We start from the raw sequence: 15,190 nt of genomic DNA, 5'->3' as shown, positions 1-15,190 counted from the left end.
ATATAAATTGTTTCAACTTCTACTCTCAAAACGACACTATAGGGCTTCTGAACCCCAGAACAACTAGACACAAGGACGATTTTTTCCCAAATGCCATCACTCTGCTTAACAACTTTTCCCCACAACACTGTCATATTACCTATGAAGACTATTACTATTATTATTCTCTTCCTTCCTAGTACCTATCTCTTCCCACTTATGATTATAACTCTGTTGCTTGTATCTTTACATTTTGTATTGGTTTTTCCCCTTGTATAATTTTATTGCTTATTAGTAACCTATGACTATCACTGTGTTGTATCTTATGATTCTTGATGAATGTATTCTATTTTATTTTTTTCTTTATGTACACTGAGGGCCTATGCACCAAAGACAAATTCCTTGGGTTCCACCACAAAACCGCGGACGACAAAATCGCCAGTGAACTTGTCAGAACAGGGAAAATTCATTTGTTTTGTTTTTGTTTTGAGATGATGAAATTGCAATAATGTTTAGGTATGAATGCTGCTGATTTAGGATTGACTGGTTATTTCTAAATCTTTCCCTGTGCCATTGTGGTAATAGCTGCGTAGATATTTTGAACAGAGAATTCACATTTCTACCAAAAAGCATGACTATTTTTGTATGGTACGTGCTAATTAAGAACTGGATTTTTCTGGCAGCTGCAGGAAAACAGATGGGAATAAAAATACAAGAATCAACAAAGTTCATCACAAATTAGTTATTGGAAAAGGTTGCCAGGGACAACCCTGTTGTTCCAACTGAGATAAGTCAAGAGGCGAGGCAGAGACTAGAAGTGACCACTACACAAAAGATTCAACAGAGCCCTGGTGTCACTGTCCAAAAGAGACTAGGCAAAGAGTTCTTGAACAATTACAACACAGCTGCCAAGATTCCATAAAGCAATGAAGTCTTGAAGGACTTCCACTGCTTCCCTTCACACTGGGAAAGAGTAGAAACAGTACTTTAGCCAGCACCCCTCACACAAAAACTTCCCTCCCTATGAGTAAAGTGTCCTCTCCTTGTCATAAGTAGCCAGGGAAAGAGAAGAAGAGTGACAATGGACAATAGTAACTCCTTAGGACCAATTCTGCAATCCCTTCTGAGTAGATATGCACAGGACTGTGCTGTAACAAGCTACTCTAAGAATTTGTGACATCCAAACTGAAAGTCAGCTTCTGATACTTCAAAATTCTGAGGTTAAGCCTCAAAAGTTGCCTCATGTATGGCAACCACTTCACAAATGCTTAGAGAGCAGAACATGGCAGAAATAACAAAAAAGCAGTTCCTAGAAATCTTAAGCTTGCAATACACAGTCTAAATACAAATTATTCTCTAAAGTGCAAATGGATTGTCCCATATACACATGTAAATCATAAGCAGGATGCCTTGCCTTTTGCTTCCCTCCCCCTTCCCTAACCCAAGGCCGGCAATGGCAGTGAGTCCCTAGAACAGAAACAGACTTCATTTTCATAATAAAAGACACATTTAGAACAGTTTAAGCTTTCCCCATCAAGTCTGCCCTATCCAACCAGACTGCCTGGGGAAATGCAGTAATTCTAATCTTCAACTGGCATTTATTGTACTTTCTTTTCATCTCTTAAATGGGAAACATTTTATGTACTGCTGCCCAGATATGATAGCCCTAACCTGAATATCTGAAAGATTAATGGCTCAAGAAATGGCATCAAGTAATTAGACTCTTGATAATGCCAGATTTTTCCTTACAAGGAAAATGCTCATGTTTGAGAGCATTGCCTGATGGAAGGGGAGACAGAAAATCAGAATGAAGATTCTTTTCTTATTTTTCCTTTCTGATAAATTGAGGGGCCTAGTGTTTTAAGTTATCCATTAATCCATTTTATTTTTTTGTTAAAGTGAACATTTAAAAAAAAACATAAATCTGTAGTACATAAAGAACAAATTCTGCTAAAAATTAAAAGTGAAGATAAACACAATAAACAGCTTATTTTCTACATATCAAGAATAACACTGCTAACAGGTCATTATAGTTAGGCTAATGGCCAGATATGATATAATTGCACAAGCTATCCATTGAGCTGGAAATCATTTGCTGAATTAATGATGAATTAAGTTTTCCTCACTCCTCAAGCGAAGACGGAAGACCTGAAAAGTTGACAAGGAGTCACCCACCAAAAACAAATTCTAAATCTTATTACCCCTGAGGAGAGAGAACTTTGAGAATCCTTACAAAGGGGGGAAATCATTTGCCTCCTTTTTTTAACCTGGTTCTAACTACAGTGTTTTTAATGGTTGGATTCACACACTGCGCTAAAAAAAACTCTAAACACTGGTTTGTTTTCTGTTTCGTGTGCTTATGTGAAGCCCGTCTTTGCTTAACCAACCACGATTTTAAAATGCACGCGAACCTCGTCTTCTATTACCACATACGGGTGAATAGATAAAAGAAATCTAATGACACATGAAGTGGAAATCTGCTTGTGACAAGTCCAGGACGTTCGTACTACAGCTCCTTCTACTACAGTTTATTTATGTTTTATTATTCCACGGGCGATTCGAGGCGCAGTTTAGCTGCGGAAGCGTAGATGGTTGCAGTCCGGCTTAGAAACCGTAACGGCACAGGAAGGGGTTGGCTCAAGAGCGCGGGGCCGTGCGTGGCCAGCAACCGCGGACGAATCCAGAGGAATAGATCCGGGGTGGGGAAAAGAAAAGAAAGAACAAAAGGAGAGAGGCGGCCCGCTCTTCCACTCGTGTGTTCGTTTATATATATCTTCTCATTTATCCCCCCGAGTTACTTTAACGTCGAAAGTGCGTCGCGAAGCACTTGCAGAATCCGCTCCCTTTGAGGTTTACGCCCACCCAACCCCCCATGTTCTGGGCCGGGGATAGACGCTGATTGCTGGTTCACCGGGAGCACGACCGGACCGGAGTGAGAACCGCCGCAGCTCAGGGTCGTTTCGCTTTCCCCGGGGCGCTGCAGCCATTAACTCTTGAGCAACCGCAGGTAACGTTTTGGAAACGATATATGGGGGTGGGGGGATTCAATAAATATTGTATTAGACACGGGAGAGGAATGCATTGTTCGTGACGAATTTTGCGTCGAGCCTCCAGGCAGCTTAGGCTCGTTTTCGTCTTCGTTTGCAGCCCTGACACGTTTTCTGGGGGCAAAATTCCCGTCGAACTTAGGGGAAACTAAGCTCCCCTAGCAGATAAGGTTACCTTGAATGTCAGGGCTCAACCCCTAAATTTGAAAGAAGGGAGTGAGTGAGGGGGAAATAGAGAGCATCTTTACTCCACAATTGTGTGGTCAATTAAATAAGTTGCATGAAAAGCTTCCAATCTTCATAGGTATTTGTTTGGAATCAGAATCTTTTATTAAAATAAGTAGAATGTCTGTGCAATAAATAGGACCCAAGAGTGTAGGACCAGCTCATCATGAAGATGGATGAATGAAAGTTCTCCTACAGTCCTAAACCAGCCACCTCTTTTCTTCCAGGAGTTGTATTACAGCAGCTTCCAGATTTTCCAGTCAGAAAAGTCTGTGGTCATTGTGAGCTGTGAGCTGCAATAATATTTCTGAAGGGCATCAGATTGAAAAAGATTAACTCATATTTGTACTTTGGTTGGTGGGGCAGGTAGGGGAGGATTCTTTAACAATGGTTCCATTTTATGGGATTATTTAAATTGCCTCTAAATGGCAATTGGGGAGTTCAAATAAGTTGGGATACACAATTTTCCTTTGATACCACATGCTTTAAGTCAATTTTGACAGAAGCACTCCCTGAGATTTTTTTTAGATTCCTTTCAAGGTCAAGGGACTGAAACACAGAGTTTCCTGCAAATGACCTTGTCAAAATAATGAAGAACTAGATTTCTGATTGCAATGTTCCTAAAACATGTACCTTAATATCCAAATTAGGCAGTTTGAGAGATTGGGATCCCAGGTTCATCAGCCCAACCAGCTAAGGAGTCAAATAGGTTTTTGACATCATTGGAAGGAGAAAATGGAACATTTTTGGACCATATTTTTCATTATATTTGGTCTTTTGAGAGTTTTTAAGAATGAAAATAGGAATCTTTCATCTTCTTTCTTATTTCCTAAAAATTGTATTTCCATTTTTAAGTCAAATACCATGTCTTGGAAATCAGGTAATTTTATGGCCAAATTTCAGCAGCACAATTTCAGCATGCTCTGGGATGATCCCTGTTGTAAATAATAATGTACTACATTATAATAATGTAATAATTATACACAGTTATAATTTGCGTTGGTCACTCTGATCCTTAGAATAATCCTATAAATTCATCAAATATTTCATCAGTTATACTTACTTATTTGGAAAGTGAGGGCCTTGAGCATACTTAAGGCCAAATATAATACAATCCTGAACATGCTTACTTAGAAGTAAGTCCTACTATTTTTATGCAATTTACAACCACATTTAAGCCACTGCAAGGCTATGAATTTATGCCTTGCTTATATTTGACTCAGGAATTTCCTAGCACATTCTAAAATGCTGTGCTTCACAATGTTGCCTTAGTTAAATTTACTATGATCAGCCATTGATCACCCTGTAATAGCACAAACACATTTCCAAGCTCTAGACAAGTTCAGTCAGCTTTTCTAGTCAGATTTGGGAAAATATTACCTGTCAGCTGCATCATTTGCAACAAAAGACCCACCTTACAGGGCTGTTGTACAAATTACTGAGGTAACAGTTATTTTCAAGTGCTGTAGAATGCTATTGAATCATGAGACTGAGTCATAGAATTTTGCTCATTTTTAAGAAGGAAATAGATTTGAAAGGTGCCAAATCCTGCTTTAGATAGTAATGATTGAGTGAGTAAACCTCATAGTATGATTTCTTTAATATAGAAAATCTACTTCTTGTTTAATTTTTTAGCTTTTGTTTACCTCATTCCCCCCCCCTTCCCTTGTGCTCCTGATTTCCTAACTTTTAACTTGTTGATACTATGGCTTCTATATTTCAGGAATCCTTTTGTTCAAGCAGGTTAAAGATGATGGGAGAAGAGGAGAATCTGGTGAAAGAGGAGGAAATTCTATCAGAGGAGGAGGAGGAAGTAAAAGAGGAGGAAATATTCACAATTGTAGAGGATGAAGAACACCTGGTGAAAGAAGAGAGAATATTTGTGGAGGAGGAGGAAGAGGAGGAAGAAGAAGAGGATGATGAGGAAAGTCTGGTGAAAATAGAGGTGATACTCCCAGAGAATGAAGAAAACCTAGTAAAAGAGGAGGTACTTCTTCCAGATGAAAGTTCCCTTCTGGAAGAATATGAAATCAATGTTTTTCAAATCCAAGGGGATGAAATACCCTGTGATAGTGAACTTGGTCCTGAGATCTCAGGTTACATGCCAAGAAAGAGACATTGTAAAACCATGCCACGGGGAGGAACTGTTGGAGAACCCAACCAAGCCACAGCCCGGAAGGGTGGAAGAATCTATAAGTGCCCTGACTGTGGAAAAATCTTTAAGCGCTGTTCACCACTTATCAGGCACCGAAGAACCCACACCGGAGAGAAACCTTACGTTTGCCGCGAATGCTTGAAACGTTTCAGTGACAGCTCGGCCCTTGTGAAGCACCAAAGAATCCATGCAGGAGAGAAACCTTACACGTGTCCCGAGTGTGGTAAGAGCTTTTCCCAAAGCTCAACCCTGATTGCACATCAGAGAATACACACTGGAGAGAAACCATATAAATGCCCCGACTGTGGGAAGAGTTTTAGCGTGAGCTCTAATCTTGTTGCTCACCAAAGAATCCACACAGGGGAAAAGCCTTTTGGGTGCCCTGTCTGTTTAAAAGGTTTTCTGGTCAGCTCCCATCTTATCAGACACTTGAGAATACACACTGCAGAGAAACCTTACATTTGCAGAGAATGTGGTGAATGCTTTACCCAAAGCTCTCACCTCGTCGTTCATAAGAGAATTCATACGGGAGAAAAACCCTATCTCTGTTCTGAGTGTGGGAAAAATTACCGCGGGATCTCCGATCTGATCCAGCATCAAAGGATTCACACAGGAGAGAAGCCCTACAAATGCACAGAATGCGGCAAATGCTTCAGCCAAAGCTCATGTCTCAAGAAGCACCAGCGAATCCATACAGGCGAGAAACCTTATATGTGCCTCAGATGCGGGAAGAGATTTAACCGGAATTCACATCTGACTAGACATCAAAAAACCCATGCGGTGTAATTTCTAAAGAAGAGCTCTCTGCAGAGTTCCTCTCTATTACAGCCCCTGAAGAAATAGTGATGGATGTCTCAAACAGCAATTTGTTCCTCATCTCCTGTAGGATCTTTTGTCCAAATCCCTTGAACCTAATCTGCAAGAATATAATGTTTTCTTCCCTGGCACTGGTTAAAATCCACTTTCAAGATTCCCTCTTTTCCATCCAAGATCCTAAAAGGATCTTAGAATCTTCCCTGGAATATTCTTTTCCTTGTTATGATTTTGAAAATGACACCCCATTTCAAATACCTTCAGGCATATCAGCCATTACTTTTCCCCTGGAATTCTCAGAATATCTTAACCTTCTACTATTCCTCATGTTTCCACATTGAAAGAATTGGAAGCTGAGAAAAGTTGTGTTGATAGCAGTGGAGGAGAAACAATTAGCACTCATATCAAACTCTGATGAGATCAATCTCTTTTATTTGCTAGTAGCATGTGAAAACAGCAAATAATAATATTACCACATGAAATTGACATACACCCTTCAGTGGACTGCTTCATGGTTTCATGCTGCCACAGCAGGTCATGGTTTCAATCCCTTGCTTTTTCATTTTAAAATATCTTTGGATAACATGAGTGGGAAAGACTGTTGCCATAGAACAGTACTGCTAATTGGAATAAAAGTGCTGGGTGAAACAGCTGAACGATCTGATATAAGTTCCAGTTCTGTATCCACGGATGTCATGTTACACCCTAAGAAGCACAAAAAGCAGATGGCCTTCCTTGGTATTACTGAAGAACAATCTGGCATCTTATGTAGCCTGGTCACTGCCATGCATTTATAGGCTTGTAGTGACAATATCAGAGGTTTAAATTATATGTCATTATTTTTCTATTATTATTTGTTTTACCTTTTAGTGGCGTTTATTGAACATTTTGGAGTAGATTTCTCTGTCAAGTGACAATAGAATAGATAGTGGCTTAAAGACTGAATTATGCATCGGAAATGCTTCGGTTTCAGTGTCGCCACTGAGATTCCTGCTTGTTGGCCTTGGCAAGTATTTTCTTGGTGTAAATCAGCCCCGTAAAATTTGCAGTATGGGGAATTATAGCCCTTATTTGTTTATAATGTTGCAAAGGTTATACAGGTTGAACAGCTTAAATGTGCTCCCTACGGACACTATTACTGTGTTTCTCCTTGGGTTTGGGCTAATTTTCACACCCCTTGATGGGAAATGTGAGTTCTTCTAATACCGGTAGTCCTCGAGTTATGAAGGTTGACCGTTTGAAATTACAGCAGACCTCCCCCCCCCCAAAAAAAACCCTCTACATATGACCTTGTTCCAAAGTTACAACCCCTGCAGTGCCCTCATAGACTGACCAACCATGGAAATCTGCAGCATGTCCACCTACCTATTCCCTCCCTCCATTTTGCGCTGCAAGGCCCCCACAGACACTAGGCCTGCGTTGCCGCCCCACCAGGTTCCACATATGCCACCCCACCCCAGTCATTGCTCACTTTTTGAAGAGATTCAGGAAGTCAGGGGAAGGAAGCAGGCAGGCTGCTTTTGCTGGGCCATTGCTACGCCATGAGGCACAATTGAGGAAAATAAATTCTGATGGTTTTCATTTTATCACTAGTCTTGGCTCCCCCAGCTTTAGCTATACTAATTTTATGCTAGTGCAGCTAGTGCTGGGGGGAGCTAAGGCTAACAATAAAGGGGAAACTGGCAGGATTTCTTCTTGATTTTGCCACGTGGACCAGGAACAGATTAGACGTGTCCTCCTTCCCTATCTTGATCTCCTTAGCTCTGCGGATCTTTGAAAGGTAAGCATGCAATTGTGATGGACTGAGATAAGGGGGAGGTCCATAGGGCTGTAGGAACCCCAAAGAGTGGGAATTGGAGCATAGAGTATCTCTGAGTAGGGAGAGCCCTTGGGAGGCCCAATGCAGGTAGGTCTGTGCAAATCTACCTTGGCACTTACAGAACTATGGTAATGGGGGAAATGAGGAGCCAGGAAAGATAGTCTCCTTTTTACACAAGAAGAATCGCAGGGAAAGGAGTAAAAATTTGAGAATACTAATCTGTTCTGAACATGAGCAAGAGAAGCTCTTGCCTTCCCTTGAGGCAACTATGACTCTTAATTTCAGTTAAAGAGCAGATGGAAAGACTCGTTTTCTGAGAAATGAGGAGAAAAAAGACAGATGCCTTAATTTTGATGGCTGCAGAATACCTAAAAGTATTTCAACGTTTCTCCTCTTTGCCCTTTAAAGCCCTGCTCCATTTTATATCAGGATGATCTCCATCCCATTATGGTTCAGATCAGTGGTGAGCTCCTACTGGTTTGGACCGGTTCAGCCAAACCAGTAGTGGTTTGGTGGCCTGGGTCACTGGAACTGGCAGCGACCCAGGCCTGCCACGTCCCCAAACCAGTTCTCCGGGCAGTGCCATAGGCGCCACCATTTTGTTTTTCAGTTCTGCGCATGCGCAGAACAATTTTAATTTCACTGCGCATACGCACATACACAGTGCGCACATGAGTGGAGCAGAAGTAGTGCCTGCCAGAACCCGCCCCTGGTTCAGATATATTATTCTGCTTGTACCTTGCAAAAAAGTACCTGATAAGTTTTCTACTTCCGGTATTGAGAGGTGTGTTGTGACTTTTGTTTTCCTTGGTTCTTGAACATCAAAATAAGATGATGTGTTACGCTCCTAAAATATATACATGTCATATGCTTACCAGTGATTTGTACTGTGTAGTGCATGCCCATCCATGCTTTTTCAGAAGTTCAGTATATTTGCAGAGATTTTGTCCCAAGGTATGTATATAAAGGAAGGAAGCTACAGTATTTCAAACACAAAAAAATAGAATGGTTTTAGATTTTTTTAAAAAAATAGTTGAGGCTCCCCAATCCTATATTTCTACTTCTGACGTACTGCAGCATAGTATACTTAGTTTTGTTTTAAATTGAAAGTGGCAAATCATTTTAGTCTTGTTTGCAATGCATTAATTAAATTGATGTTGATGAGGAAAGTTGGAGGGTGCATCATATAATAATATAAAATAATATGCATTTAACCCTTTGAATAAATTGTACTAGGACTGGTGGCCAAGGTGAACTGTATCAAATATATGGTGTGTGGGTCAAGGTTCAAACCATCTTCCATTTGTCTTGTATTTTCTGCAACACAATCTTGAGTCCCATTTTTTGGATACCCCAACTTTTTCCAAAATGAAGTATGCTTTTAATGACTAATTCAAACACTAGTTAGAATTCTGTAAAAGCATCATAAAGTGGATATTGTACTTAATACTCATTGCAAGTACTTGAAATAATTAATCAAGCACAGTATTAGATTCACTTAAGATACTGTATTATAACCTATTTTTGCACTGTTTGCCACCTCTGCAGAATAACTAAGAAGTTCAAAGGGAATGTGAATTTAAATGGAGGCCCATGTAAATATATATAGCAAATATTATTATCATTTCTGTACTACATAAGGAAGGTTATCACACTGCTGTTGAAAGCTGAGCACAGAAATCAAGCATGGTTTGAAATGTACATATGCACACTACTTTAATTCTGATAAATATCTATGGAGATCCAGGTCATGGTTGTTCCAAAGGTGCTTTTTTTTGTTTTTCCTTGAAGACATTTCACTTCTCATCCCAGAAGCTTCTTCAGTTCTGACTGAATGGTGGAGAATGGAAGGATTTATATTCCTTGCAATCATCTGGTCATTAGCACAATTCTCTTTCTGAGAATTGTTGAGGCCACTTGGAAGTTTATCTATGCCCTCAGGGTCAGCTGGATAGTGCAAATAGGTGTGAAACCTTCTAGGAACTGCTATCATTTAATTCTGATACCAGTTTTGACTTCATATCAAAGGACAGGATATTGTATTTTTTCCTCTTTTGAAAATATCTGGAGGATGAATACTTGCTTAGCATTAAAAGTGGACATACAGTATAATATATTGACTGTCTGGTTCCACACAACTTACGAGGCTAGGATATACCAGTAATAGTTGAGGGGAATTTATGATTCAGCATCTTATAGAAATCCAGACACAGTCTTAACTTCCTATGAACTACACCACCACTTTAAAGAATATGTGATTTCTTTTTAAACAAAACTTGTTGGGCATTGCTTGTTATGTGAACACAGCAAATGTATTTTTAATCCAGTTTTAAAGTACTGCATTGAGCCATTGTATATACCAGATATCATGCTGATAGTTCACTGGTCAAGATAATTCATCTACCCAAAAATGCTTAATCAAAGTGTTATGAAATGTTTAAAAAAAATAAAAAATGATACAAATAGCAGAATGCCAAATCAACTGTCCCTTAAAGGCCCTTCTTTCAATAAATTTTCTATAATGCTGTGTTTTATCTTTTCAAGCACTGTTTCTGTTCCGAATAGCAGATTGTAAGAAAGCCATGCCAAGGGAGGTAGCATCGACCAACTTCTAAATGAAATGAACTACAGTATTACTTCATTTCCTTTGAAGCAAATTCAGACAATATGTCCAGAGGCAGAGGTGAACTAGCCACGAGTGAAAATACAAACTTCAGAATATTCTTGCTCAGAAGTTAAGCCTTGGTATGGAAAACATTTAAAGTTCTAACAAACCTGCCTTAGAATAAACTTCTCTTTTAATCTTTCATTTTAATCTTTAAAAGTACCTTAAGTCAGGATGCACAGCTCACCTCCTACTTTATCTTCACAACTATCCTGTAAATTAGATTGAGAAATGGTTACTGTAAGCTTTTTGATGAAGGAGTAATTTAAATTTAAAGTTTTTTAATGGAGAAATTTAAATAGTATGTCACAAAACATGCTAAATCACTCAGGCTGGTAACCAGGAAAGTTCATATAACTACATCCTCTCTGTCTTGTTTCATGCAAGTCTTTAATTATGATCAACGGTTTCCACACATCTGAACCTTTAGACATTTCCAGTTAATACTCACCTGAATCAGATCCTGTGGACCAAAATTGGCAGCTGCCTTAAATTGTGTTACAGGTACAGTATGGGAAAACTGGACCATGATTAAGGAGCTATATAAAGAGGTAGCACATTCATTCCCATTCACCAAGCTAAGTAGATTTGCATTTCATATGAATAAGTAATCCATCTCCTTAACTGAAACCTAATTACTGTAATTAATGTATTCTCTCTCAGTTTGCACTGTATCTCTTGGAAAAGATTTGGCTCCAATGCTGCTCTGAGATGAAAACACTGGCATGTAACACAGGGGTGTATAGATGTTTGAGGGATATGAACATGCTGTCCTGAGCTTTCACAGGCTGCAACAGATCATCCAGAGATATTAAAATAGCATTAGTAGCATTTTGGGGGAAGACATTTGTAGCAGATGTTTGAGTAGAAAGCTTCCAAAAGGGACAACATTCCCATTTCCCATTGAAATCACTGGCAAGTAGATCCCAATACCCATATTTGGAGGCTAATTTAGAGGTGGCAGAGGAGTTGGGGTGAGCAGCAGAATCCCAGAGCAATGAACTTTTGGATTTTGGCTATGAGTTTTCTATAGCCACAGTAGCTGCTCCTGACCATTCTTACAAGCCATAGCACTACTAGGTGTTTCTGTCAACTGGTGGATATGAGCAAGGCAAGATACTGCTGTATCCCAATTCCTACATACAATTTTGTTGCAAACTAGGGAAGAACATTCTATTCACTTTTCTCTGGTTTAGTGTAATGTTTTAAAGCATCAGCCTAGAAACCAGGGGAGAGTGAGTTCTAGTCCCAATTTAGGCATAAAAGCCAGCCAGGTGACTTGGCCAGTCATTCTCAGTCCATACTTAGTTGATCCACTTAGGGTTTTTTTTTCTCCTAACATTTTCCTAATATTGTCTGGCAACAGGAAGAAACCAAAAATGGGTAGTACCCCCTCCCCCATTGTATAGTGGTGAAAAGGATGGCATAGTAACAAGGATAATTCAAAGGAATCCGGAAAATTACTGTATTTGTCCATGCTGAATTAATGTATTTTATTGATTCTCACGTCACACAGAACCAACCCAGATAGAATGGGGTTTGCACAACTTACAAAGTTCCTACCTCCCAAACACATAAAAGTAAATGAAAAATTACAGTTGATATAATGATTAAGGTGCTGGACTAGAAAGCAGAAAACTATGAATTCTAGTCCACTCTTAGGCATGGAAGGCAACTGGAGGGCTTTGGGCCACTTATATCTTTAATATAACCAACCCACCTTTACAAGGTAATTGTTGTGTGAAAAGTAGAAGGTAGGAACATTGCTTTGAGCCAAAATAGAGTCTGGATAAAACATAACAATAATTAGGTAACATAACACAACCAAAAATTCACTTTCTACTTAATATTACTTCTTCACATTCAAATTGAAGGTTGAATTCCCAGGGATCTCTTAGCCAAGCAGATTCCTTCACCAACCCCCTCCCACTCCCTTTCTCCACATAAAAGTTATTCAAGATTCCAGACCAGCATGGCATCGTAGGAAATTATGCCTCCCAAACTATGCTACTTCTCAGTAGCTCACTGATCCTGTTATAGCAACTTCTCTCACTCTTCTACTTCAATGTTCTGTTCTTTCTTCTGAGTATTTTCTCAATGTTTCCCTTTTGCTTTGCCACCAGTGAATGCCGAATTGAGTTTTATCTCCAAATTAGCTGTTAGCTGGCCAGGAGTGCAGTACAATAGTAACTCAGCTATTTAGTGAGCCCTTAGCACAGCAATTCATAGCATGTAAATCCACTAAGAACCCAATGCTCAGGTGCTTGTAGTTTCCTAGGACATCTCCCCACTGACTGAAAATAACAGGCTTTCAGATCTCAATATTTGTACACAAGAGTAAACAGTAGTACATTCTGTACACAGCTGCATATATTCCTTGAGGCATCAGATATTCCACCTGTCTTTCAATTCAGCCTGAATTTAGTCATCTCAATAATTTCCTGAACTTTCCGTGATATTTATAACCTAGATTTTCATTCCACTTGGCTTTCTGCTTTTAGAAATAACTGTCAACTAACATTAGATCGAGAGGCTGCTTGAATCAGAATGCCCTGGTTGAATACCATTGTATCTTGTATGAGAAGTTAAAGCATAATATAACTCTGTAAAATAATAATCTAAATAACCATTATGTTAATATATAACACAATATAAACCTTATCACAGATACTATAATTGCCTTCCTAGCATAGGCTATGAAAATCACAGTAAGAATATTATTGCCAAAGAGAACAAGTAGGGAGAGTGCAGATAGTAGCAAGTTGCACTCAACAACTTTTGAACTTTGAACACCATTTGTCAGCTGTGACCAGGGGGGCATTTGCCCAGGTTCGCCTGGTGCACCAGTTGCGCCCCTACCTAAACCGGGAGGCTCTCACAACAGTCACTCGTGCCCTTGTGACCTCTAGGCTGGAATACTGCAATGTGCTCTACATGGGGCTGCCCTTGAAGAGTATTCGGCGACTTCAGCTAGTCCAGAATGCGTCCGCGCGAGTGATTGTGGGTGCACCTCGCTTCACCCACATAACACCTATCCTCCGCGAGCTGCACTGGCTACCTGTCGATCTCCGGATACGCTTCAAGGTGCTACTTGTCACCCATAAAGCCCTTCATGGTAGTGGATCTGGGTACTTGAGAGACCGCCTACTGCCAATTACCTCCATGCGACCGATTAGATCCCATAGACTAGGCCTCCTCCGAGTTCCATCTGCCGGTCAATGCCGACTGGCAACTACGCGGAGGAGAGCCTTCTCGGTGGCAGCTCCGACCCTATGGAACGATCTCACCATGGAGATTCATACCCTCACCACCCTTCAGACTTTCCGCACAGCCCTTAAAATCTGGCTATCCCGTCAGGCCTGGGGCTAAAGACTGTAACCCACCCGAATGGTATGAATGTTGTGCTTTTAATTATGTATTGTTTTATGTGTTAAATGTTTTTTCCCCCCCCCTTTGAGTTGTAAGCCGCCCTGAGTCCCCCCAGGGAAAAGGGCGGCATATAAATAAACTTTCATAACTCATAACTCATAACAGCAGCCCTGCTTGCTTTTATTAGATTTATACCCTGACCTACTACCTGATGATGTTCAGGGTGGACTCTACCTATAAAATCACATAACAGCAGTAGAATGCTAAATATTAGTCATAAATCTTTGTCAAATTGAATTCAGATTTCAGGGAATACCAAAGTAAACAAGCAAGTCTTTAACTTTTTTTTCTTAAAATATAGTGAGGTGCCAGCAGTCCAAGGTCTAGTGCTACTGTGGAGAAGGCCCATTAATGTATGTACTGCCTCTTGCAGGGTAGAATCATAACAGTTCAGGTTGCTTTGCCCAGTACTGATCATTTGTAGTCTCTCAGCTATTGATATCCAGAACCAGTTAGAGCTTACAGGCAAGTAATCCAGGGGTGGGAATGAAAAATGTTAGTAACTGGTTCTCTGCCTGGTTGCTGTGTGGGCATGGCCTACTCCGCCTCCTGCACCACAGCGGGAGGGAGGGGTGTTTTCACTCTCCCCAGGCTCCAGAGGCTTTCCTCGAGCCTCCAGGATGACGAAAACAGCCTCCCTGGGCTTCGAAGGCCAGAAATGGGCATGTTTCTGGACTTCCAGGAGACTCATTTTTCACCTCCCAGAGCCTACACGTGGGCCTTGCACTTAGTGGAGATTCCTAGGAGGGGCAGAGCGGGGTGGTTGGGGCCAGCCAGTTCTTGCAACTACTGGTTCGTGTGAACCAGATGTAAAATTAAGATCCGGTTCACCCAAACCAGTGCAAACCGGCTGAATCCCACCCCTGAGGTAATCCGTATTATACATTACGACCATTGTTGTAGTGACAATCTACCCATCTTAAAGATTTGGCTTGAGTCTATTAGCTATTTAATCTGCTGACCTGCTTTTCTACATATATAGATATCAAATAAAATGGGATTATATCCTATGGATCTGCAGTTTGATACTGTGGAGACAGTATTGCCCATAACTATTT

The 15,190-nt window shown here is 40.4% G+C and overlaps 1 protein-coding gene across 2 annotated transcripts; it reads left to right on the top strand.

Moving 5' to 3' along the window:
• Positions 1-2,584: 2,584 nt before the first annotated feature.
• LOC116502983 (zinc finger protein 436-like) lies at positions 2,585-7,481 on the top strand. Of its 2 annotated transcripts, none has more exons than XM_032209063.1 (2): positions 2,585-2,986; positions 4,995-7,481. In XM_032209063.1, the coding sequence occupies exon 2, from the start codon at positions 5,002-5,004 to the stop codon at positions 6,190-6,192; it is 1,191 nt and encodes a 396-aa protein (XP_032064954.1). In that variant the 5' UTR covers positions 2,585-2,986; positions 4,995-5,001; the 3' UTR covers positions 6,193-7,481. The 2 variants fall into 2 exon arrangements, with proteins under 2 accessions (XP_032064954.1, XP_032064953.1); XM_032209062.1 differs by having other exon boundaries at positions 2,590-2,986; positions 4,975-7,481.
• Positions 7,482-15,190: the final 7,709 nt, after the last annotated feature.

The sequence above is a fragment of the Thamnophis elegans genome, chromosome 2 (assembly GCF_009769535.1).
Source record: "Thamnophis elegans isolate rThaEle1 chromosome 2, rThaEle1.pri, whole genome shotgun sequence".
NCBI lineage: Eukaryota > Metazoa > Chordata > Lepidosauria > Squamata > Colubridae > Thamnophis > Thamnophis elegans.
This window is presented reverse-complemented; position numbering and strand designations above follow the sequence as displayed.